A 23,884-nucleotide genomic window follows, 5' to 3' on the forward strand; every position below is an offset into this window, starting at 1 on the left:
AATCAAATCAGAAATGATTCCAAAAATTACACAAAAAATCATGAGCATTTACAACATTCATATCAAGCATCATACAAAAAATCATAGCAATTGAAATTCATTTGATAGGGTAAACACATAGCACAAGATGAACATCACAAGGTGTGACACAAATTGTCACACCTAACTTAGAAAAATTATAACTCAGCAATGGCAATTGATAAAAATGCAAACTCAACACCAAAATGTCCAGCAAGATGTCTAGTTTAAGCATGTAAAATTTCATGAGCATTGGATGAAAATTGAGCATTGCACAATTGATATATCAAAGCAAGGTTCAAAAAGCATACATGTTAACATTCCCTAGCACAAAAAATTATACAGCCATGCTCAATTTGTAAAATAATATTCAAAAAAAACTAGAGACAAAATGTGACATAACAAAAAAACCACATATTTTTTGAATCAATTTTCTATTTGTTATGATTTTTGAAAGTTAAAGAAAAATTAAAAAAAGCATGAAGAGCATAGATGAACATGTGAGGAATAAAGGAAATGAGCTTTGGAAAACTGTCCTAGGCAGGATTCGAACACGCTGCCTTTTCAAACATACAAGGGCGCGCCTGCATGGCTATTCCATGCAACCAGTAGGAAGCCAGCGTTGGCGCCAACCTAAGGCCACGCTTTAACAGCATACAAAAACGTTGCCTAAAGTCCAGCTTCAGCACATGCCTAAGGCCACGCTCCAACAGCACACAAAACCGTTGCCTTAGCTACTGTATCTTCTTCTCCACAAATTCGCGCGTGTGAACAGTACGAGTTCATCATCATCATGAACAAATTTTTTATTTCTTAAAATTAAACATACTAATTGGTAGATCTTTCATCACATAACAGTAATCCACAATTACTTTAACACGAAACAACACAATATGCAAGAATCAAAGGATTTAAGTTTCACTACCAAAACTTCAAACACATGTAACTTCATGAATATTCCACCAAATCACTCGATTCAAATTGCAGAATTACCACCATTAAAAGATCTACAAGAATCACACAACAATTTCATGAATTAAAGAGATCGAAAAAGTGACCTCTTGAAGTGCAACTTTCGAATCCACGTGTTTCTGCGCCTTGCAATGCTTCCAATGTGTTCTAGCAAGCTTGTATAAGTGTATGGATGAAGTCTTGATGCTTGATTGCACTTGATTCAACAAAATTTTGATTCCACCATTGATGACCTCAAGCTTTGGATATGCTTCAAACTACACGAATTGCTATGATTCTTGATTCAATCTTGCTCCATAATGATACTAGATGATGAATTGATCAAGAAAAATGCATGAAATGTGAAGAAATTTGGAAAAAAAAATGAGAGAGAATTTTGAGAGACTTTGAGAATTTCTAGATCTAGAATTGGAAAAATGTGAAAATTCTGTTATGATTTTCTATTTATATGCTTCACTAATCATGATTAATTAACCTCTAATCAAATGCTAATGAAAAATGGTTAATTTTGGAGGTGTTTTGCAAAAATTATTTTTTCACCTTATGCATGGCATGGCATGTGAATATTGCACGTTTTTGCATTCATTTTCTCTCAAAATATTATTTTAAGACCAATGGAAATGTTAAAATGTGAAAACAATGCATTATTTTTGAACTTGATTTTTTCCCTCCAAAATGAATTGAATTTTCAAATATTTATGTGAATGGAATTCATGCCATGTAATTCCAATTTTGGAAACTAGAAGTCGAAACAAGAATGTTGCAAAAAGAGCCACATGAATTGGACTTATGGTTTGAAAGTTATGCCCCTTTGAAGTTCCATGTTCATTTAACCAAGATTAATCCATATCTCTTCAACCATACATGAGAAATTCATGATCTTGGACTTTTTGGAAATGGGAGAACAAGATCTACAACTTTCATGTTCAACAAAATTTCATTTGAAGCATTTTTGATGATGTAATCTTGAGGAGAAAACCTTTCCATTTTTGGCAATTTCAAATTACAAGTCACTTTCCATTTTTGGAAAGTTTTGTCCTGACTTTATTTTCTTCCATGTTGATGTTTGAAATGTCAAATGAGACTTGTTTGAACATGAATGAAGTATTTCTAACCACTTCCCACCTCCAAATCCAACAGTTGACTTGTGATTGACTTCTGTTGACTTCTGTTGACTTGGCCATGCACAGATGAATTTGAGCCTCAATCTCCTGATGAAATGGCTCCAAAATGAAACCCCAGCTTATACAAGCTCAATAAAACCATGTAATGATCCCCCTCTCCATAAAGATCCCATCTCCTTGCAAAACCCTGATAGGCACAATACAACTGATTAGGGTTGACCAGAGGTCAAAACCCTAATCCCAAGGAACATGACCAGGCACAATGAACCTCTTGGTGATGATAAGACCATGATGATGGTGATGTACCCTTTCAACCAAGATAATTCCCAATATCCTTGAGGAACCAAGAAACCCTAATGGAAGCACAAACCCTCAGATGATTAGTGATCAATTCATGAGACCCTCAAGCTTGAATCTCTTAACCTCTTTATCTTCTGAGCAAGACTTAGGAGGATGACCTGCTTATTGTCTCCACATGATATGCAAAGATGCAATGACTAAGGACCTAAAAAATGAAATGCAATATGCTAAGCTAGTCCCAAGAGAGGAGGGCAAATTTTGAGGTGTTACAAGTATGATATCCAGTACACGTCGCAAAAGGCCATCAAGGGTAGTATTCTGTCTAATTACCTTGCCGAGCAACCAATTGATGACTATCAGCCGATGATGTTTGAATTCCCCGATGAAGATATCATGTACTTAAATATGAAAGATTGTGAAGAGCCTCTTGTCGAAGAAGGACCGGATCCCGACGACAAGTGGACACTGATGTTTGATGGGGCGGTGAATATGAATGGAAATGGTGTTGGGGCAGTACTCATTAATCCTAAAGGTTCACACATACGTTTTTCTGCCAGATTGACTTTTGAAGTAACCAACAACGAAGCTGAGTACGAGGCCTGTATCATGGGAATTGAGGAAGCCATCGATCTAAGGATCAAAATTATAGACATTTATGGAGATTCTGCTCTAGTGATTAACCAGGTCAATGGAGACTGGAATACTCATCAGCCGCATTTGATTCCTTATAGAGATTACACCAGAAGGATCCTGACTTTCTTCAAGACAGTAAAGTTGTATCATGTGCCCCGAGATGAAAATCAAATGGCTGATACCTTAGCCACACTGTCTTCTATGATTAAAGTTCATTGGCAGAATCATGTGCCACACGTTGCTGTGAATCGACTCGAGAGGCCTGCATATGTGTTTGCAGTCGAGTCTGTTATTGATGAGAAGCCGTGGTTTTATGATATTAAGAATTTCCTCAAAAGCCAGGAGTATCCTGAAGGAGCGTCAAGGAATGACAAGAAGACATTGAGAAGGCTAGCTGGAAGCTTTTACTTGAACAAGGATGATGTGTTGTACAAGAGGAACTTTGACATGGTTCTGCTCAGATGCGTGGTTAGACACGAAGCAGACATGTTAATGCAGGAAGTACACGAGGGATCTTTCGGTACCCATGCTGGTGGTCATGCAATGGCCAAGAAGTTGTTAATAGCCGGTTATTACTGGATAACCATGGAATCTTATTGTTTCAAATACGCTCGGAAGTGCCACAAATGTCAGATCTATGCAGATAAAGTGCATGTACCACCAAACCCTCTGAATATTATGAATTCTCCTTGGCCATTCGCGATGTCGAGCATCGATATGATTGGAAAGATTGAACCTACTGCTTCTAATGGACATCGCTTCATCCTAGTCGCGATTGATTACTTTACCAAGTGGGTGGAAGCAGCTTCCTATGCCAATGTTACCAGACAAGTGGTTGCTCGATTCATTAAGAAAGAAATTATCTGTCGTTATGGGGTTCCTGAGAGAATCATCACGAATAATGGTTCGAATCTCAATAACAAGATGATGAAAGAGCTTTGCAAAGACTTTAAGATCGAACACCACAATTCTTCTCCTTACAGACCAAAGATGAATGGTGTTGTAGAGGCGGCAAACAAGAACATTAAGAAGATTGTGCAAAAGATGGTTGTGACGTACAAGGATTGGCACGAGATGTTGCCTTTCGCTTTGCATGGGTATCGTACCTCAGTGCGTACGTCAACCGGGGCAACTCCGTTTTCACTTGTGTATGGTATGGAGGCAGTCTTGCCAGTAGAAGTTGAAATCCCTTCTTTGAGGGTGATGATGGATGTAAAACTTGACGAGGCTGAGTGGGTTCAAGCCAGGTTTGATGAGTTAAATTTAGTTGAGGAAAAGCGATTAGCAGCTGTGTGCCACGGGCAACTATATTAGAGAATGATGAAGAAGGCCTTTGATCAGAAAGTGCGTCCTCGAAGCTATCAGATAGGTGACTTAGTTTTGAAGAGGATCCTTCCTCCCGGTACAGATAACAGGGGCAAGTGGACTCCGAATTATGAAGGACCATATGTTGTTAAAAAGGTCTTTTCTGGTGGAGCCTTGATGCTTACAACTATGGATGGTGAAGATTTTCCGTCTCCTATGAATTCAGATGTAGTCAACAAATACTTCGCATAAACTGACCCGCTGGATAAAAAAGAAAGTCCAGGCAAAAAAAGGGCATCCCGGCGAACCAAGAGAAAAAGAAAAGAAAAAGGTTCAGGAAAAAGTTAGGGATAAAGAATAAAAATAATATGTACACCCGGTAAGTCGAAAACCTGCAAAGGCGGCTTAGGCAAAAATGGGTATCCCAGTGGATTGAAAACCTGAAAAAGCGGTCCAGGCAAAAGAGGGATTAAAGCAAAGACTACAGTCTGAGTTATCTGTACTTCATCGCGTTTCAGTGCCTACCACCTTGAAGGATATGATCGGTCCAATCACTCTTCTCAGAAAGCAAAGAATTTGGAGGAAAGTGAAGATTTATGAGTCATAACAGAATTGGAAAATAGTGGAATGTCGTGTTCACATTGCTAATAGGATAGTTTATTTTCTCTTTTGGCGCAATTACCTCTTCCTAGGAATTGCTTCCTGATGTATTTGCCTTTATAGGCCATTTTCAATCAATAAAAGTCGTTATTCAGTCAAATTGCTCTCTTGTTCTTTTATTCTACTGTTTTGTTTGCAAAAAACGTCTGAATTTTTGATAAACATTGCATCTAAAAACATGAAGGCTAGACAATGACGTGCGGAAAGATAAAACATCTGAAAATCATTTTGAATGTTGAGTACACTTGAGTATATTTTGTCCATACGATCCCCTGGGGCATGTATGTCTTGCCGTTTTGCAGGTTACTATCTTTGATTGATGGCTAAAGCATATGAGCCAAAGTTTGTTCGAAGGAAGACCCTGTTGTTTCAACACTATCCAGTCGTGTAAGAAGATGGGTCGTCCAAGTCGAGTTCAGAATTTGTTTCCCCAGCATGGTCGAGAGGTTGGTGTTTTCCCAACAAGTGACTCCCCAGTTGAGTTGGTTTCTCTACCGTTCCGAGAATGTCAGATCAGTAAGTATCCTCAGCAGAATTGTTGTATGTCCCCATAGAGTTGGAAGATCGAATCAGAAATTGTGTGCTCAGTAAAATGATCATTTGCTTTCCCAGCAGGAGTTTTCCTCCCTTTGCATCTTGCATGTAGTAATCATCATTTGCATTCGCATTCTCAAATCGCGTAGCATTTCCATTCAGTATGGAGCATTACGCCATGGAAAACTCAAACATATGCATACATGTATTAAACCAGATTGGATCATATCTCCGGAAGAGACGGATCATTTTTCAACATCAGTGTAGCACATTTGCAGCAGTTGCTCTTGGCAACATTTAGAATCGATAACCCCAGTGAGATTTATTTTCTCACCAGTCCATGAAAGGAAATCTTGATTCTCTTCCGATTTTGTCACCAATAAGTGTCTTCCTTATTTTGACATATGTAAATATCATTCTTGTGAGACCGGTAAGTGTCGTGTTGATCCCCGTGACTGTCTGTGCTTTTCTTTGATGTCGGCGAACATCATCTTTCGATGTCGGTAAACATCGAATTCCAACCGTTGGCCATCAGTAAATGGCATGTCTCTCATGGTGTCTACAAAAGAATCGTTTCACCCGTGTGTGTCCTTTCCTTTTTTGGGTGTCGATAAACATCATTGTTCGATGTCGGTAAACATCAGCCGCTTGTTAACCATCGGTAAATGGTTTTGTCGTTTAAGATTCCCCAGCAGATCCGCTATCCGTAAATATCGAGTATTTCATTTTCGCCATCGGTAAATGGTTTTGTTTCATAAATGTATTCTTTCCTTGGTGTCCGTAAACATCTTTGTTCGACGTCGGTAAACATCGAGTTCCTTCCCAGTCATCGGTAAGTGTCTGGTCTTGTTTCACTTGTAAACATCTTTGCTCGATGTCAGTAAACATTGAGTTCCTTCCCAGTCATCGGTAAGTGTCTGGTCTTGTTTCACTTGTAAACATCTTTGTTCGATGTCGGTAAACATCGAGTTCCTTCCCAGTCATCGGTAAGTGTCTGGTCTTGTTTCACTTGTAAACATCTTTGTTCGATGTCGGTAAACATCGAGTTCCTTCCCAGTCATCGGTAAGTGTCTGGTCTTGTTTCACTTATAAACATCTTTGTTCGATGTCGGTAAACATCGAGTTCCTTCCTAGTCATCGGTAAATGTCTGGTCTTGTTTCATTTATAAACATCTTTGTTCGATGTCGGTAAACATCGAGTTCCTTCCCATTCATCGGTAAATGTCTGGTCTTGTTTCACTTATAAATATCTTTATTCGATGTCGGTAAACATCGAGTTCCATCCCAGTCATCGGTATATGTCTGGTCTTGTTTCACTTGCTCCTCCCCAGTGAAGTCGCCATCGGTAAATGGCCCCGCTTTCTTTGATATCGGTAAATATCCATTTGGTTTTGAAGCCGCCATCGGTAAATGGCCTCTCTTTCCTTGATTCATCACCTACAGAGTGCAAATTCTCCGGTTCTTTTGGTATTCAATCCCTATTTACCTTGAAAGTCTGATAGCCGCTGCTTTCATCCGTTCAGGTTCACAGTTGATTGAATAGGGGCAACTGTAGCACCTCAAATTTTACCTCCTCATTCATGAATTCATTTTAGGTCATTTAACATTTCATATTGCATTTCATCATGTCAATCAGAATTAGCTCCAAGAGAGTGTCTTCCAAGAAGTTTGTATTCATCTGGGTATCACGGTAGTCAAAGTAGGGTTCCTCAAGGATTGAGATGCAGTCTTGGTTTGAAGGTCTTATGGATATTCTATAGAGCTCTTGGGAGCTAGGGTTTCATTTTCAGAGGTTTTCTTTAAAGGATCAAGCTTAATGGGCTCGGTACAGTTCAAAATTCAACTGCGAAGTCAAAAGTCAACTGTTGGTCAACTGAAGGTCAAATGGCCAAGGGATGACTTGAGATACTTCCAACATGTTCAAATGGGGTCTATTCATCATTCAAAACGTTAATCTTGAAGGAGCAAAAGTTTGTTCATGAGCTGTCATGCTCGCTAGGCGAGCAGAATGGTTCGCCTAGCGAGTCCCAAGAAAGGCCACCAGAGTCACCTGCGCCCAGAAGGACTTCCTGAGTTGTCTTGCTCACTAGGCGATCAAATTCTTCTCTAGGCGAAGCCCACGCGTGTTGAAAATAAAAAAAGTATAACAGAAAAATCATGGGCCTGAATTGCCTTCATTCTGAGCCCACCAAGCCACGAAAATCAGAGTATAAATTCAGAATTTCATTGAAACAAAACCCTAGAGAAGCTAATAGAATTCAGAGCAGCCTTCATACACACTGAAGAAAACTCATCTGCACAGAATCATCTCTACCAACTCCATCTCACATAAACCCTAACATTGCTTTGCAAACCCAACCGTGCATTTCAATTTCAATCGATCTTCCCAATCAGGTTTGCCCTAATTTCCATTACTTTATGCTTTCAATTTGAATTTTCTGAATGTATGAGGTATTATGGGTGAATTTGAAAGAGTGGGTATCGTTAGGTTTTGCATGTGGGTTTAGATGTGCATGAATGTGTAGAATAATACCTTGAATGTTTGATCACTCAATTTCTGAAATGGGTACCATAGGATATAGGGGTTTCGGAAATCGTACTGTTATCAGAGAAGAACCCAGAACCCGCAGGCATTCGCTAGCACCTCACTAAGCGAACCTGTAGCGAAGCTTCGCTAAGTCTTCGCTAAGCGAAGCAGTAGCGATCGTGACAGTAGCTACTTTTTTTGTTTGCTCTCCAATCTGTTTCATGCTTTGTTATGACATGCTTTCTATTGCATCCGGGAACATGTTTTAGTATGTATGTCATGTCTTGATGTGTGGATCCTTGCCCCCTGACTTTGAGTTTTGATACCCTTTTGATGCATTTGTTTGACAAGAGGTTTAGGCTTCCTATCCTTGGGTGTTTTTGTGAACTTTTGTGAACTTTAATGGCATGATTCATGTGGTTATATTTTGATTCTGTTTGGTGCAACTCTTGATTACACCCCATCTTGTTATTCTAACTTGTTTGTTGAGGTTTTGTGAGGGCTCACATGACTCTTGAAGAGGTAGCTTGCTTGGTATTCCGCTTTATTTGTGGGATACCATTCGGAGATTTATTCTGATTGCTTTGCTGACTTGTTTTCTTTGATGGTGATAGATTGAGAGATCTCTAGGTTTCTTATTTCTTTAGTTGTTATTACTTCGGATCTTTATCCGTGTGGTAGATCTCTTGACCCCTTTTACATCTTTCCAGCATTTTACTGCTTTCTTAGCTGGAAGACCTCGATAGGAGGCAATGTTTTTGTGTGTTTACTTTTGTGCCCAAAGACCTCCAAGAGGAGGCACCAGTGCTAAAGACCTCCATGAAGAGGCAATTGACGGATAAAAGGGATTAGTAGTCAATCCCCTGTTATTCAGTGTGTCGTTCTTTATGCTCGCACTACGTGTCGATGCTTCAGAACAAAAGCCCAAGGTCTTTTTGTCCGGTCAGTCAGTAGAGAGGGTTCCATCTTTCTGAACCCCCACTTTTTGTCATGAGCTCACCCTGTCCAGTGTTAAGATCTATGAGGTCTTATCCTCATTACCCTTTTGATCTTCTCACCCTGACGTTCAATGTCAGTGGTTAAGAGCCCATTTGATTACCTTTCCATGGCTTGTTTGTCGAGGTGATATGACCCCTCTTGACTAAAGCCCTACCCATGTATGCTTGAGCCCCCCTTGTTGGTGTGTTTACTCTAAGCTACATGTTTTGTGTGGTGTGATCGTCTCCCCCATAGGATTGCTAGGCTTCGTATAGTCTCTCGTCTGCATGTTAATTAAGGTAGCACGGTTCCTTCGTCTAGGACTTCCTTTTTGCATGAGCATTCCTAAAACACAAACAAACTCTTTGATTTTTCTTCTCCTAAGAACACGTTAACTCCTTCTACTACAGGTGAGTAAGTCTCCAAAGGTCGAGCATCCGATAGATTGCGTAGTAACGTCGTTCACCTAAAAAACACAAAACAAATAAAAATAGGTTAGCCGAGCTACGGTGCTCTGATTCTCAATCCTTCCTGAGATACGTATGCAGCAGGGTAGGGCATGTGCGAGCAATAACTCGTTTCTTTTCCCTACTTTGATTTTCTCTCTTTCGCATCGCATATAGGACTTTTTATACACACACTTTAGACATAAATAGCAAGCGTGGATCCTGTGGAGTACCACAGACGTGAAGGGGTGTGATAACCTTCCATCCACGTAACCGCCCCCTTACTAAGTTTTCTTTGGTTCGATACTTTGTTTTATCCGTTCCCTCTTGGTTATGCAGTACTACCTTTCCCTCCTCTTGGGATAAAAGTACATAGCTGGCGACTCTACCTTTTTCCGCCACTCTCTTCGCGTTTGTACTTGGATTCGGGAAATCCGGGGAGCGACACCTGGTTCCATTAGTATTGCAAATGTTGCTAACTGGCTTTATGCAGCTTCTGCCCCATCTGTAGAGGATAATGTTCAGTATGACCAGGATTTTTCAGGTGATGAGATGGAGGAAGATGATAAACCAGAAGATCAATTTGTGCCACCCCCACAAGATTCACACCTACATGGTGAAGGGCCCTCTTTTATGTCTTAGGACGAGTGGGGTTGGATCCAAACTGAGATGGGTATCCTCTGAACCGAGCAAACCAGACAAGGTGTGGAATTGTCCAGACAAGGTGTGGAATTGTTCCGACAAGGGACGGTCATGGATGACATACAAGCTATGATGCAATGTCTGATGTTGCATTTTTCGCATGATGCTCCACCTCTTCCACAACAGTAGTCGTTGTAAGTCCCCTTTGTATTTGGATTTAAACATTGAGGTCAATGTTTAGTTCAGGTGTGGGGGGGTTCTTCCTTTCATGTTTATTTCGTTTTCAATTTGTTTATGTTTTTGGCTTTTGTTTTTGTTGTCGTAGTATTTTGTTTTTGTTGTTTACCTGTGTGTACAGAGTGATGAGAAATTGTTGGACGAATCCGGGATCGATTGTAGTGGATGAAAGACACCCCTCATACTTGATCTGATAAGGTACCCCAGAAGTTGATGCAACCATGAGAAAGTAAAAGTCGGACACAATTTGGTGACACTGGACCAAGAGAGCGGTATGGTAGAACCGAATCGGAAAAGAAACCACATGACACTAGGAGGCTTCAGAGCTTGTAAGTTTAACCAACATGGTGAGAATACAAAGGCCAAACACTAAATATCAGCATGAGAGTTCAGCCAGGTATGACTCTATCACTCTGATTTTGTTAATGTTCTTTTGACACTTCACAGCATGACAACACACACTGAGGCAAGTTGTTTGTTTAGCCCAGAGCCTTTATAGCCATCCCTATTTGTATGTTTACCCTTCGTGAACCCCGTTGAGCCTTAGCCATTTTGTTCATAATAAACCCCATGTTAACCATTAATCATTCATTTCTTCCATTAATCGGCATGATTGTTGTGAGTTACAAGATGTGCAAAAAGCTATGTTTGGGGTGGTAATCTTGAAAGAAAGGGCAAGTGCATAATAAGAGATCTAAAAGTAATACAAAAAGAAGAGACATGTGTGTGTCCAAAAAGAAAAAGAAAAAAAAGAGAAAAATGCACTGGCCAAGACTGAAGACTCTAACACCTGTAAAATGCTCACAGAGAATTGAGTAAAAAGAGTCAAAAGTGAATAAACCCCCAGAGCTATGAGTTAAGCACGAAAAGAAAAAGAGAAAATCAAACAACATGAATGTCGGGTTCAAAACCATTTGTTATCCATTTCTGTGTTTATCCTACTGCACCCAAGCCCCGTTACAACCGAAAAGACCTCAAAAAGTGTGTGGAATCTGTTATTGTAGTGAAATTAGAATGTATTCAAATTTAAGAGTTTGGTATTGCATGTTGTGCTGTGAGTGTAAACACCCTAACCATGAGAGATATGGTGAGTATGTGAAAAAGCTTGCAGGTCACGAGGCTTCTGATGTGGAAATGTGGTGAACAGTTTGAGTCGGGAAAACCAGAAACTTGATTGGAAAGGAAGAACACAAGTTGTGAAGGACAAGGTTGCATTGTGGAAAACGAATTCGTGGGTGACCTATGTTTGGACTCAATACATCACTTGAGGATAAGCAATTAGACAAGTTTGGGGTTGTGATCGATCACCATTTCCATTGAATTCCCTCCTTTTATCCGACATATTTTCATCACTTTGGTAAGACTTGTGGTTGTTTTTAGTTGTTTTAAAGTCATTTAACATGTTTTGTTAGTTTATTATTGCATTGCATTTTGTTACATGTTTGTGTAAAAAAGTCTCTTTTTATGCTTCGATTTGGTAGTGTTAATGTTGCAGGTTGTTGCATAGGTTCCAAAGGACTGATAGTTGGGTTTTGGATGCTCCGGAAGGCCAAAATATGAAGATACAGCAGGTCAACACGGGCCCCCGTGTACATCAACACGGCACGTGTTATTTGTCAGGAAACAAGCATTCAAAGGAGTAAAACAGAGGGTTAACACGGGCACCCGTGTAATTCAACACGGCCCGTGTTGATGCCTCTGTAGCTTGCTCTGAAAATACAATTGTTGAAGAGCACACACGGGCACCCGTGTGAATCCACACGGCCCGTGTTGATGGGCGTGGCTGAGAAACTTTACTTTTTGTTATATGGATCTACTCTGCTCATTAAGGGTATTTTGGACTTTTTGCTGGGAGAAAATCCATCTGAAGCTATTAGAAGACTTGGGAGAGAAAGGGAAAGACACTTTTTTGACGGACGAAAGAAAACATTGCACTGGAGAATATAGCTACTACGGAGGATTTGAAGACGTCGAGATTCAAGGGCATCAACCATTGAAGATCAAAATCTCCTAATTCTTTGTAATGTTTAATTTCCATACTATGGTTTCTTTGAATACTATGAGAGGCTAAACCCCCAATGCTAGGGGGGTGGTCCTGATTTGATCTGATGTTATGAATTCTAACTATGGATTTCCTTATTACTATGTTACGAATTTCAATTCAATTGTGTGATGTGCTTATGCTTTTATATCGGACAAATACAATTAGATCTATGACTATCAATAACAGGATTGTGATTGTTAGGGTTTTCACACAATTGGGTTTATAATTGAATCACCTAGGACTAAGAACTTTTGTAATTCACCATAAACCTTGATATTATTCATGATTAAAACCAATGATTAGTTAAATGGACATTTGAGTAAGAATTGGTAGTTTAATAGTTTCTTCATTAAGGACTTAAGGAAGAACACTCTGAGGTTAGGTAATTGAAGGTATCATGTGTATTGAGGAAATCTTGACGTGAATTCATAACCTGTTAAATCAACCACTCACCCTAGCATGTTTCATCTTAATCAAGTAATTTTCACTATCTTTTTGTGTTTATTGTTATAAATTCCCAAAACCAACCGACCTATTGTCTTTTTGTTCTAATAGAATCAGAAGTAAAATAAGTATTTCCTACGTAATCCCTGAGATCGATACTCGGGAGTAAAACTCCTTATTACTAAATCGGTAAAAATAGTACACTTGCTATTTTTCCGATCATATACTCAAGGTATACACATGTTTTGTACAAGTTCTTTATATTTACAATTAGCTCCTTTAAAGCTGCAAAGTATTCTTGCAAAATAAAATAAATTTTCACCTTTAGTATCCAAATAATTTTGGACCGTAGTGTGTTAGTAGCTTTAAGAGGTATATAGTTATTTATTTTAGAGCATATTAATTCATTTAATTTAGCATAACAATATGGTTTCAAATGGCTCAACTTTTTACAAAAATTTAATTTAAAGACAGTATCGTTGGATTTCTTCCTAGCATGACTTATATTACTTAAAGATTTATTATGTTTATGACCTAGTCCATTTTTATTTTACGAAGCTCTTTGATTAAAAAAAAATTAAATATAGCTCATCTTTATCCTTAGTAATTTCCCCGGGGTTTCATGCAAACTGGTTACTTCATTTCTTAATGATTCATGAGTTTCACATTTTTTCAGATTTTAAAGATTCGTTTGTAATATTAGCTATTTCTTCACCAAGAACTTTATTTCTATTTTCAAAAAATTAAAATGCTCTTTAAAATAAATTATACTATTTTCTAATTTATCATTATCTTTACTGATATTAACACATAACTTAAATATTTGTTTATAGGTTAGATTTGTTACCTTAGTGTCGTCGTCTTCTCTTATGATTTTCAAGCACACGTGTTTCTCCTCATCATATTCCCTTATGTGAGAGGATGCGACATTAGAATCTTCTGATGTATTATTGAGATATTGTTGAAGACATCTTTGTATGACTCTCTTGAGGATGTATCATCTCGATGTTAAGAATCTTCAAACATTCTTTATGATCTTCACTACGCCAAAAAGGTTTTTTAACAGCGCATCTTAGACAGCGCTTTTAAAAGAAAGCGCTGTCTAAGGTTAAAATAAAAATAAAACACGGAAAATGTTCTAAAAAAATAATGAAAGCGCTGTCTAAGGGGGGGTCTTAGACAGCGCTTTTAGAAAGCGCTGTCTAATACCCCCCCCCCCCTTAGACAGCGCTTTTAGAAAGCGCTTTTAAATATAGACCTTAGTCAGCGCTTTTGAGAAAGCGCTGTTTAAAGTCTTTCAATTAAAAAAAAAATTAATTATGAGTACTATTGTACTGAAGATAGTTAGGGTTTAGGTGGCTGTTCCGTCGTAGTGAATAATGGAAGGAAAGAGAAACGTGCGCATTTGCTGTTTATGCAACGAAAGAAGAGCTTCTCTCAAGAGACCTAAAACCCTTCAACAAATTTGCACTGAATGTTTCTACCTCGCCTTCGAAAACGAGATTCACCAAATCATCCTTTCCAACCGTCTCTTCTCCCGCGGCGACCGCGTCGCCATCGGCGCTTCCGGCGGTAAAGACTCCACCGTCCTCGCCTACGTTTTATCTAAACTCAACCGCGTCCACGATTACGGCCTCCATCTCTTCCTCCTCTCCGTCGACGAAGGCATCACCGGCTACCGCGACGATTCCCTTGAAACCGTTCATCGAAACCAGATTCAGTATGGATTGCCTCTCAAAATTGTTTCCTACAAGGATTTATACGGTTGGACGATGGACGAGATTGTCAAACTCATCGGTCTGAAGAACAATTGCACTTTCTGCGGCGTCTTCCGCCGCCAGGCGCTTGATCGGGGAGCTGCTTTCCTGAAAGTGGATAAACTGGTGACAGGACACAATGTCGATGATATAGCAGAGACGATTCTGTTGAACATATTGAGAGGAGATATAGCTAGATTGAGTAGATGCAGTTCAATTGTAACAGGTGAAGATGGACCAATCCCTAGATGTAAACCTTTCAAATATACTTATGAAAAAGAGATTGTTATGTATGCATATTTCAAAAAGCTTGATTACTTTTCCATTGAATGCATTTATTCTCCAAATGCTTATCGTGGTTTTGCTCGCGAGTTCATCAAGGATTTGGAGCGAATCAGGTGCTAAACCCCTATCCATTTATCCTGTTTGTTTGTTTGTTATTTTCACATATTACATCATACTCATGTTCATGAAAATGCAGACCCAGGGCCATTCTCGACATCATAAAATCCGGGGAGAATTTCAGGATTTCTACCACTACTAAAATGCCCGAGCAGGGAACGTGTGAACGTTGTGGTTATATTTCAAGTCAGGTATTTTCTACGTCACCATTGCTCTCCCACATGGTTGAATATTAACATAGTTTCATATATATACAATGATACTTTTCAATCCAAATTGACTGTTTCCTTTGAATAAGATTGTTTCAGCTAATCTTGCTTTCGTACCACTATAAACAAATCTTAATTTGAGTAAGCTTATGGCTTGATTGAGTTATTATTTTATATTGCTAACTTTGTTTTTCAACTTTGATATTCTTACTCATTTCAAAAGAATTCCACGTGATTCAACTTGATGATCGGTTTCATCTTCTGTTTTCCTTGGGCTCAATGAGCTGTATTGTAATGGGCTTTCATAGTCCTTAAGATATTGTTTGGTCTTTTTCTCCGTTTGATTTCACTATTGGGTCATCTGAACTAGAACAGCTGAGATACAATAACCTTTTCATGTACAGAAATGGTGTAAAGCTTGTGTTCTGCTTGATGGATTGAATCGAGGTTTGCCTAAACTGGGAATTGGACGGAGTCGGGTTGAAGTTGGTTGCAAGGAAGAAAATGAAAGCCATGGAAGAAAAAGCATTGAGAGCAAACAATGTGGATCTTTAGACTTCTGATTTTCTGTGTAGGCATCATTATAACAGTGGGTTCTAATTGATGATCAGAGGTACTTGTAGTTAATATCTATCAGTAAATTCCATGGCAGTTGGTTAAATGTCAATATATCTGATGTCAAAAAGTATAAGGCCGGTAGACTTTGCAGAACATCGTAGTAATATAAAAATAATGATTATTGATTAAAACAATAAGTCTTGAATAGTTGCATTATTCACATATTTTGTTACTTTTCCTTGTAGTTAATTAAACATCTCTAGCTTCATTTTGTGAGCAATATTTTGCGGTACAGTTATTTGTATCTTTATACTCAGAATTCGTCCATACAACTCAACAATGTACTACTGTAGAATGCAACCAATCTTTGTGCTTGTAGCAGCTTTCACCTGTAACTGTAAGAAAATATATGTTTGGTCAATTAGAGGGGGTATTCATAGTCAAAATGCTAATACTTGTCATTCTAGTAGAGTGACCAATATAGTCTGTTTTGTAATATTAGGTGTAAATGTAGTGTTTTATGCTCAAACTATATTGAATTGAAAGAAATACCACTTGCCCGTGATTGAGACTCTTCATTGCCAATCTGATATTTTTTTCCATGGATTTAGAACTTTTAATCATAAGGAAGAGTTATTACATGATGAATGGAACGTGTTTATTACTTTACCAGTGCAACAATTTTTATATTTTTTATGTATTATGAGTAGTAGAAATACAGAAAGACAATTTCCATTTTGTCTTCATTTACATGTGTGAAACAACCTTAAATTAATAAACAAAAGAATGTAACAGAAAGTTGACACAACATCAAGCCACGACGTTAAGTTTGAGGAAGATTGGATGCTTTCTTGTCAAGGAAAACTTTTGTTCTCACTCTAAAGACTTCAGCAAAACAGAAACTTTATAAGTTATATCTGATAATGCATGATTTCTTTATTTTTTTGTTTTCAATTGCTTTGATTATAAGTTATATCTGATAATGCATGATTTCGTTATATTTTTGTTTTCAATTGCTTTGATTATAAGTTATATCTGATAATGCATGATTTCTTTATTTTTTTGTTTTCAATTGCTTTGACTATAAGTTATATTTGATATTTGATGGTTTCCTTGGTTTATTACAGGTTAGACATGGCTGATGACCAACATGAGGAAGTTAGTAAAAAAGTATCCGCGGAAGAAGAAATTCGAAGAGGCATCACAGTAATGAGAAGGGTGGTCCAAGGAAGATCTTGAGGCATCATACTAGATGTCTATTGGAGCAACCAGGGACAGCTTATAGACTTGTAAATGTGTACATAAATTTGTATATATTTTGATACATTTAAGGCAAAATTGGTTTGAATTGGTATATATATATATATATTTGTTAGCCAAAAATTGGTAGAAAAAAGGCCAAAATGGCATATATAAAATGTGATAATTGTCTGTCAAAATCTGGTTGAAAACAGGTAGAAATTCTGGTTTATAAACCTGGAAAAAATGTGGTTTAAAACAAAAGCTTCAAAAATTTTCGTATACCTTAGACAGCGCTTTTGTAAAAAGCGCTGTCTAAGGGGGGATTAGAAAGCGCTTTAGGCAAAAGCGCTGTCTAAGGGGGGGGGGGGGGGGCTTAGACAGCGCTTTTTGAAAAGCGCTGTCTAAGGTATACCTAAAAAAATTAAAATAGGAGGGTCTTAGAAAGCGCTTTTGGCCAAAGCGCTGTCTAAGGGGGTGGGGCTTAGACAACGCTTTTCAAAAGCGCTGTCTAAGGTATATCTAAAAAATTTAAAATAAGAGGGTCTTATAAAGCGCTTTTGGCCAAAGCGCTGTCTAAGGGGGGGGCTTAGACAGCGCTTTTAAGATTTAAAAAAGCGCTGTCTAAACCTTTAGCAGCGGAGGTTTAGACAGCGCTTTAAAGCGCTGTCTAAGGCTAAAAAAAGCGCTGTCTAAGGTCTTGTTTGTTGTAGTGCTTTCAATGATTCTACTTGATGAAGCTTCTTCAAATCTTCTCTTGAATGAATATTATGCATATCTTGTAGTGGATGAAGCTTCTTCATCATTTTCATTAGATGACGAATCTTCTAAAGATCATCCACTTATCGTGATTGTTCTTTCAAAAGATATTTTTAGTGTTGATCCTTCATTTATTTGTTCCGATAATGAAGATGGTGACTTTGTTGAGTTTCTCAATGATCTACTTTTTCTTGGATTTTTCCTAAAACTCAACAAACACACTTCTATCTTTTGAATCAAGGATTATATTAGATTTTTGACGCCAATTCTTGAGTATGAGATATTTATTAAAAATAAATATTTTAACGCAAATTCCAAGTATTTCAATGTTTGACACTACTACGTAAATACCCTTTCACCATGGTAGGGAAAAGGATACAATGACGGTTATCCAACTGTGGTTAGATAGGATGTGGTTATAAATATGTTGCTTTCCATCACATGCGATTGACGTAGTGATAAGTTAGGTAGTGGGCTACCTATCACAATATTTATAATAGATAGCCGTTGTGATATATATATATATATATATATATATATATATATATATATATATATATATATATATATATATAGTTCATGGGTTCGAAACCCAACAATAGAACTTTTTTTAAAGCACGCATAATATTATGATTTCACCATGGTTATATATTCCGACCGTGGTGGTATGTATATGAGTTTATTATAATGTATGTGGATTGCTTATTTTTCATTATCCGTCAATAAACATATACAACCATTCAAATTAATTTAGAAGATAATAATATGAAAATTAAATTATTCTTTAAAAACAACTTAGACGGTCAACTATTTTTCGAATTGCATGCATCTTGTAATTTATCTCTCGCTCTTTAACAAAATTGAATTTTGTTCAATGTTCCAATTTCTTCAAAGCAACAATTCATTTTCTTATAGTGTATTTGGAAAAGCATGAATTTGTTGACTAATTCAAACGCATTGTCATTGATGTCATCATAATAATCATCATCGTTGAATAAATAATGATGATGAATCCAAGTTTCTCAATAAATTGATGCTTTTAAAAATAAACTAGAAGAAAATGAATCGTTGCTTTGAAAAACATGGAGCATTGAACCAAATTATATATGTTAAAGAGTGAAAGATAAATTACAAGATGCATGCAATTCAAAAAATATTGACTGATTTATGTTGGTTTTCAAATATAACTTAATTTTCAAATTATAATTTTATAAATCAATTTAAATGAACGCATATGTTCAGTGAGGGGTTAGTGAAACAAGTAATCTACATACGATAGAATTAACTCAACTAGGGCATACAAAAACATGAACAAACCTCAACAAGGAAAACATTTTGAACAATAACATATCAACTCGTAAAATGTTTTACAAATGTACCTTTTATTGAAAAGATTTATGAAGAATAAAGATAAAGAATGATTTACTTGTCTCAGAATGGCATCCACAATGAAAGGAGGATGAAGTGGAAGTGAGAGCTACAAACTCGTGTTAAATTTGTTATGTTGGGAATTTGGTTGAACTTGTTTACAAAATCGAGCGTGTCTTACTTGAAAGACGCTTAAATCTTAGACTATAAGATATGGTTGATATAGTAGTTAACATTAAGCCTCTTAAGGATTACGTGACTTCTACTAAAGAGGAACCACATTGTAGTATTGTGCACCCACCGATTATGGAGAATAATTATGAACTAAACCTTCTTTGATTGGCATGGTGCAACAAAATCAATTTTCTGAGGTACCGTTTGAAAACCTGAACCTTCACCTTTAAATATTTGTTGATAATTGTGGTATTGTTAAGGCTAATGGTGTTGACCAAAACACTATCCGCCTCCGTTTGTTTCCTTTCTATTGGAGAGATCGTGCACGGGATTGGCTTCAATCCTTTCTCGCTAATTCTATTACTTCCTGGACCCAATTGAAAGCGGTCTTTCTTGCACGGTACTTTCCCTTAAGAAAAACGACCCAAGTTAGAAATGAGATTAACAATTTTAGGTAAGAAGATGAGGAATCATTGTTTGACACGTGAGAGAGTTATAAGGATTTGTTAAGACTATGCCTTTTTCATGGGCTTGAGAAGTGGATGATTATCCATACCTTTTACAATGGTCTCCACTACTCCACAAGGATGACCCTAGATACATCTTATGATGGAGCCCTAATGAATACTCCTTAAGATGTAGTCTATAACTTGATACAAGAGATGGTCAAAAACCACCACTCATGGAAAAGCGTGCGACAAGCTGCCCCTAAATTTACCCCTAAGACTGGTGGTCTTTATGGGGCTAATGCATTGTTCATATGAGTTTTAAGGTGAATGCCCTTTACCAAAAGATTAATAATTTAAGCATTGCATCTTTCACACCCGATACTTCTTCTCATGTTGCTTATGTTGCCCCCACTGCTCTCTACTGTGAGATATACAGAGTTAATGGGCACACCTATAGAGATTGCCAAATGATCCTCGCTAGAGGATCCACCCAAGAAAATGTTAATTTTGTGAACAACCAACAGAACAATCTGTACTCCAACACATATAATCCAGGGTGATATGATCACCCTAATTTCTCTTATCGGAACAAAACCTAGCAAGCTATGGGACCATCGCATTTCCAAAAAGCTACACCAGCCGAGCCTAATAAATCTAACCTAGAACTTTTGATGGAAAATTTAGTGTTAATGCAAACACGTCAAAATTATGAGTTTCGAAATCAAAACCTCCTCACTAATTAGTCACTTAGGCAGTTGAACACTAATGTTGACATTGTTGTCACCCATACCAAAATGTTGGAGACTCAAACCTCCCAAGTAGCTCAAAAACAAGCTACTTCCTATGTCCCTCCCGGTTCATTTCCAGGGCAACCCGAACAAAATCCCAAGGGACATTTGAATGTTGTGAAAACTTGTAGTGGCAAGCAAGTGGGTAGTTCTAGTGAGTGAGTGAGTGAGAGAGAGAGAGAGAGAGAGACAGAGAGACAGAGAGAAAGAGAGAGAGAGAGAAAGGTCGAAGAGAGTATTCCAACACCACCCGAAAAGGAGGTTGTTGAAGAGGTTGAGAATGAAGCATCCTATGTTTCTCCTCCTCCCTACAAACCTATTGTTCCTATCCCACAAAGTCTTATGAAAACTTCTAAAAAAGATCCACCTCAATGTGCCATTCACCGAGGCACTAACTCAAATTCCCTCTTACGCTAAGTTCTTAAAAGAGATTCTTTCCAATAAAATAAATCTAGAGGATCATGAAATTATGGCTATGGCTCTTGATGGTACTATTGTGATTCAAAAGATGGTGATCCCTAAGCTCAAAGATCTGGGAATTTTTTCTATCCCTTGTCATATAAGAGTTGTCGCATCTAGAAAAACATGCACACAAAACAGAGTCGCCACTAGTGTTATTTATCCGAAGAGAGGGAAAGGAAATACTGAATAAACATACAAAAGGATGAATCTAATGGTCTCGCAACCAAGAGATGGTTAAGGGAGTCGATTACGCAAGGGGAATGTATTAGCACCCCTCACGTCGGTAGTACTCTATAGGATTCACCCTTGTCGTTCTAATCAAAAGGGTGTGTTTATTCTAAAACTTACTGACCAAAAGGGAAAGCATGCAAAAAATATTGAATTATAAACAAAAAGAAAGTTTTTATTATTGCAACCCAATGTATATGTATCAATAAAGAATCAGAGCACTGTAGTTCTTCTAAAAAACTTTGGTTTGTTGGTGCTTTTTATGGGTAACCACCCTTATTGAAAATTTTCATAAGAAAAGCCAAGCGAAAAAAGAAGTTTGATTGGTTGAGTATTTTTGTTGAAAGAATACATCAAAAGGTCTACCCAAGACATGTGGTATCTGAGTACTTCTCTCTTCTTGTTGAAAGAATTCAAGTAGAATTAGCATGTTTTTGGATTTTGATCAAGAAAATGGTTTTTATTTTAGGATGAATGCAAGAAAGGAAAATCTAAAGGGATTCTAAAGAGAAACCTAATGTTGACATGCAATAGTGGTCCTAAAGTTAGGATAAAAGGGGAACATCTGCCTAAATTAGCATGCAAAGATAGACCTATGATTAAGGATTAAGGGGACTACCTAATGTTGTCATGCTTGATTAACAAACCTAAAGTCTACTTTAATTCAATCTCAACCAAGAATGAACTAAAGAAATCCTATGGGGAACATATTATCCACACAAGGAAAAGAGATAAAATAAGACAAATCCATATCAAGTCATGGTGAAAGTAGAAACAAATCCATATCAAGTCATGGTGAAAATTGAAATAATAGACCAAGTGAACCATATCAAGTCATGGAAGGAAAGGAAAGCAATAACAAAGTGATCCATAGTAAGTCATGGAAGAACATATAAAAGATAAACAATTCATATCAAGTCATGAAATAATAAATGAAGAAATAGCAATCCATATCAAGTCATGGAAGAAAAATTGAAACAATCCATATCAAGTCATGGAAGGGAAAAAAGTTCTTGAAATTACCCAATCAAACTAGTCATGAAAAAAGGGAAATAAAGTTCAAACAAGTTGTGAACACAACTGAAGCAAATGACAAGTTATAAATTCAAAATGGGAAGCAACGCCATATACAAATAAGCATAAGGAGTTGTTGTCTAACTCCTAAAGTTCATGCATATATAGTTTAAGCATCAAAGAGTTCAAGGAAAGCAAACAGATAGGCATACTAGCAAGTAACAACCCTAATGTATCAAGCATTCAAACTAACATGGTATGAGAAGAGTGCAATGAAGGAAAAGAGATGAAGAGTCATAAAAGGCAGTAGAAAACATATCAAAGTGCTATCATCATCATCTAAGCATATTTGAGGAAAACTCTCAAGTAAAACATACAAGGAGAGGCAACCATACAACCATAAATACACATAAGGCCTTATGCAATACTAATGAGTAAAACAAGTAAAGAGAAGGGATTTATGGAAAAAGTAATAGACAAACATATACATGTTGTTTAATCATCAAAAGTCTTGAGATCAAGAATAAGTGCAGATAGGCATTCAATCCATGGTACAATCACCAAAGAAATACAAGCATCATTCAAGATTGTAAAGGGAAGTGAACACAAGGGTGTGATCAATTAGACATGGAAAAGTACATAATAAATGAATGTGATCAAAAGAAAATAAATGGTATTAATACATAAGAAAACTCAAGACATCACAAAGGCGTCATATCAAAACACACTCAAAGGTTGAGACAAGTAGTGATCAAAGTCAAAACCCTAATCATGCTTCTAAAGGCAAATTAACTTCAAGCGAGCACAAATGAAGTAAAAATTAATGAGGAAATGTGTCAAACCACACAATTCATAATTATATGACATATTAAACACCAACTACAAGTCACTTAAGCATCAAGAATAAATCACACAAGCTATGCTCCAAAATAGGCCAAAAGATAGGCAAACAATCACACAAGCTTAAATAAGTAGTAATCAAACAATAAAAGGATATGCGTGATATAAAGGTATGTATGACTTACGCAATAAGTTAGCTCAAAATGAGATTGAAGAGCAACAAGGGAAATCATCCAAACTTCACACACATCAAAGTCAAGTAACTTAATAAACAAGTAAAGATATCATCCTTGAAAAGGAATCCTTTATCCACATTCAAACAAAGTAATCAAATATCAAAAGAAGAGTGATTATAGGTCATGGGACCATATCAAAGTCCTCTCCAAAACAACAAATACGACCACCAAAACTCAAGAGGTGTCAACAAGCAAACAAACTCAAAGTTCATGCATAAATAGTAAATCAAAAAATGGGCATCATCCAAGCAAGGAGTCCTTTGTCCAACCAAAGTAAATGGGCAATTCAAAATGAAGTTAATACATGAATAAGTAAAGTGAGAATCAAATCAAAACATACATAAATGGATCCCAAACTCCTAAGAGCTTCACCATCCCCTAAATTCAAAATTAAATCAAGAAAAGAAAAGTGTAGCTCTTAATATGTCATCATGATGAAATGATAATCTAATACCATCTAAAGAATCATAAGAGCAAAGTGTAAGGGTACCAATACCAAGAAAATCATAAGTGTAAACAAGAGGAAATAAATCTCAA

The 23,884-nt window shown here is 37.2% G+C and overlaps 1 protein-coding gene and 1 non-coding gene across 2 annotated transcripts; one reads left to right on the forward strand and one right to left on the reverse strand.

The window, feature by feature from the left end:
* Window positions 1-14,196: 14,196 nt before the first annotated feature.
* LOC127128218 (cytoplasmic tRNA 2-thiolation protein 1) lies at window positions 14,197-15,851 on the forward strand. The gene is made up of 3 exons (XM_051057442.1): window positions 14,197-15,019; window positions 15,103-15,214; window positions 15,637-15,851. Exons 1-3 carry the CDS (start codon window positions 14,244-14,246, stop codon window positions 15,793-15,795), a joined length of 1,047 nt encoding a protein of 348 aa, XP_050913399.1. The 5' UTR covers window positions 14,197-14,243; the 3' UTR covers window positions 15,796-15,851.
* Window positions 15,852-19,756: 3,905 nt separating this feature from the next.
* Window positions 19,757-19,863, reverse strand: LOC127134112 (small nucleolar RNA R71). Its single transcript, XR_007807882.1, has one exon. It is a non-coding gene; the product is annotated as a small nucleolar RNA R71 (small nucleolar RNA).
* Window positions 19,864-23,884: the final 4,021 nt, after the last annotated feature.

The sequence above is a fragment of the Lathyrus oleraceus genome, chromosome 3, assembly GCF_024323335.1.
Source record: "Lathyrus oleraceus cultivar Zhongwan6 chromosome 3, CAAS_Psat_ZW6_1.0, whole genome shotgun sequence".
Lineage (NCBI taxonomy): Eukaryota > Viridiplantae > Streptophyta > Magnoliopsida > Fabales > Fabaceae > Lathyrus > Lathyrus oleraceus.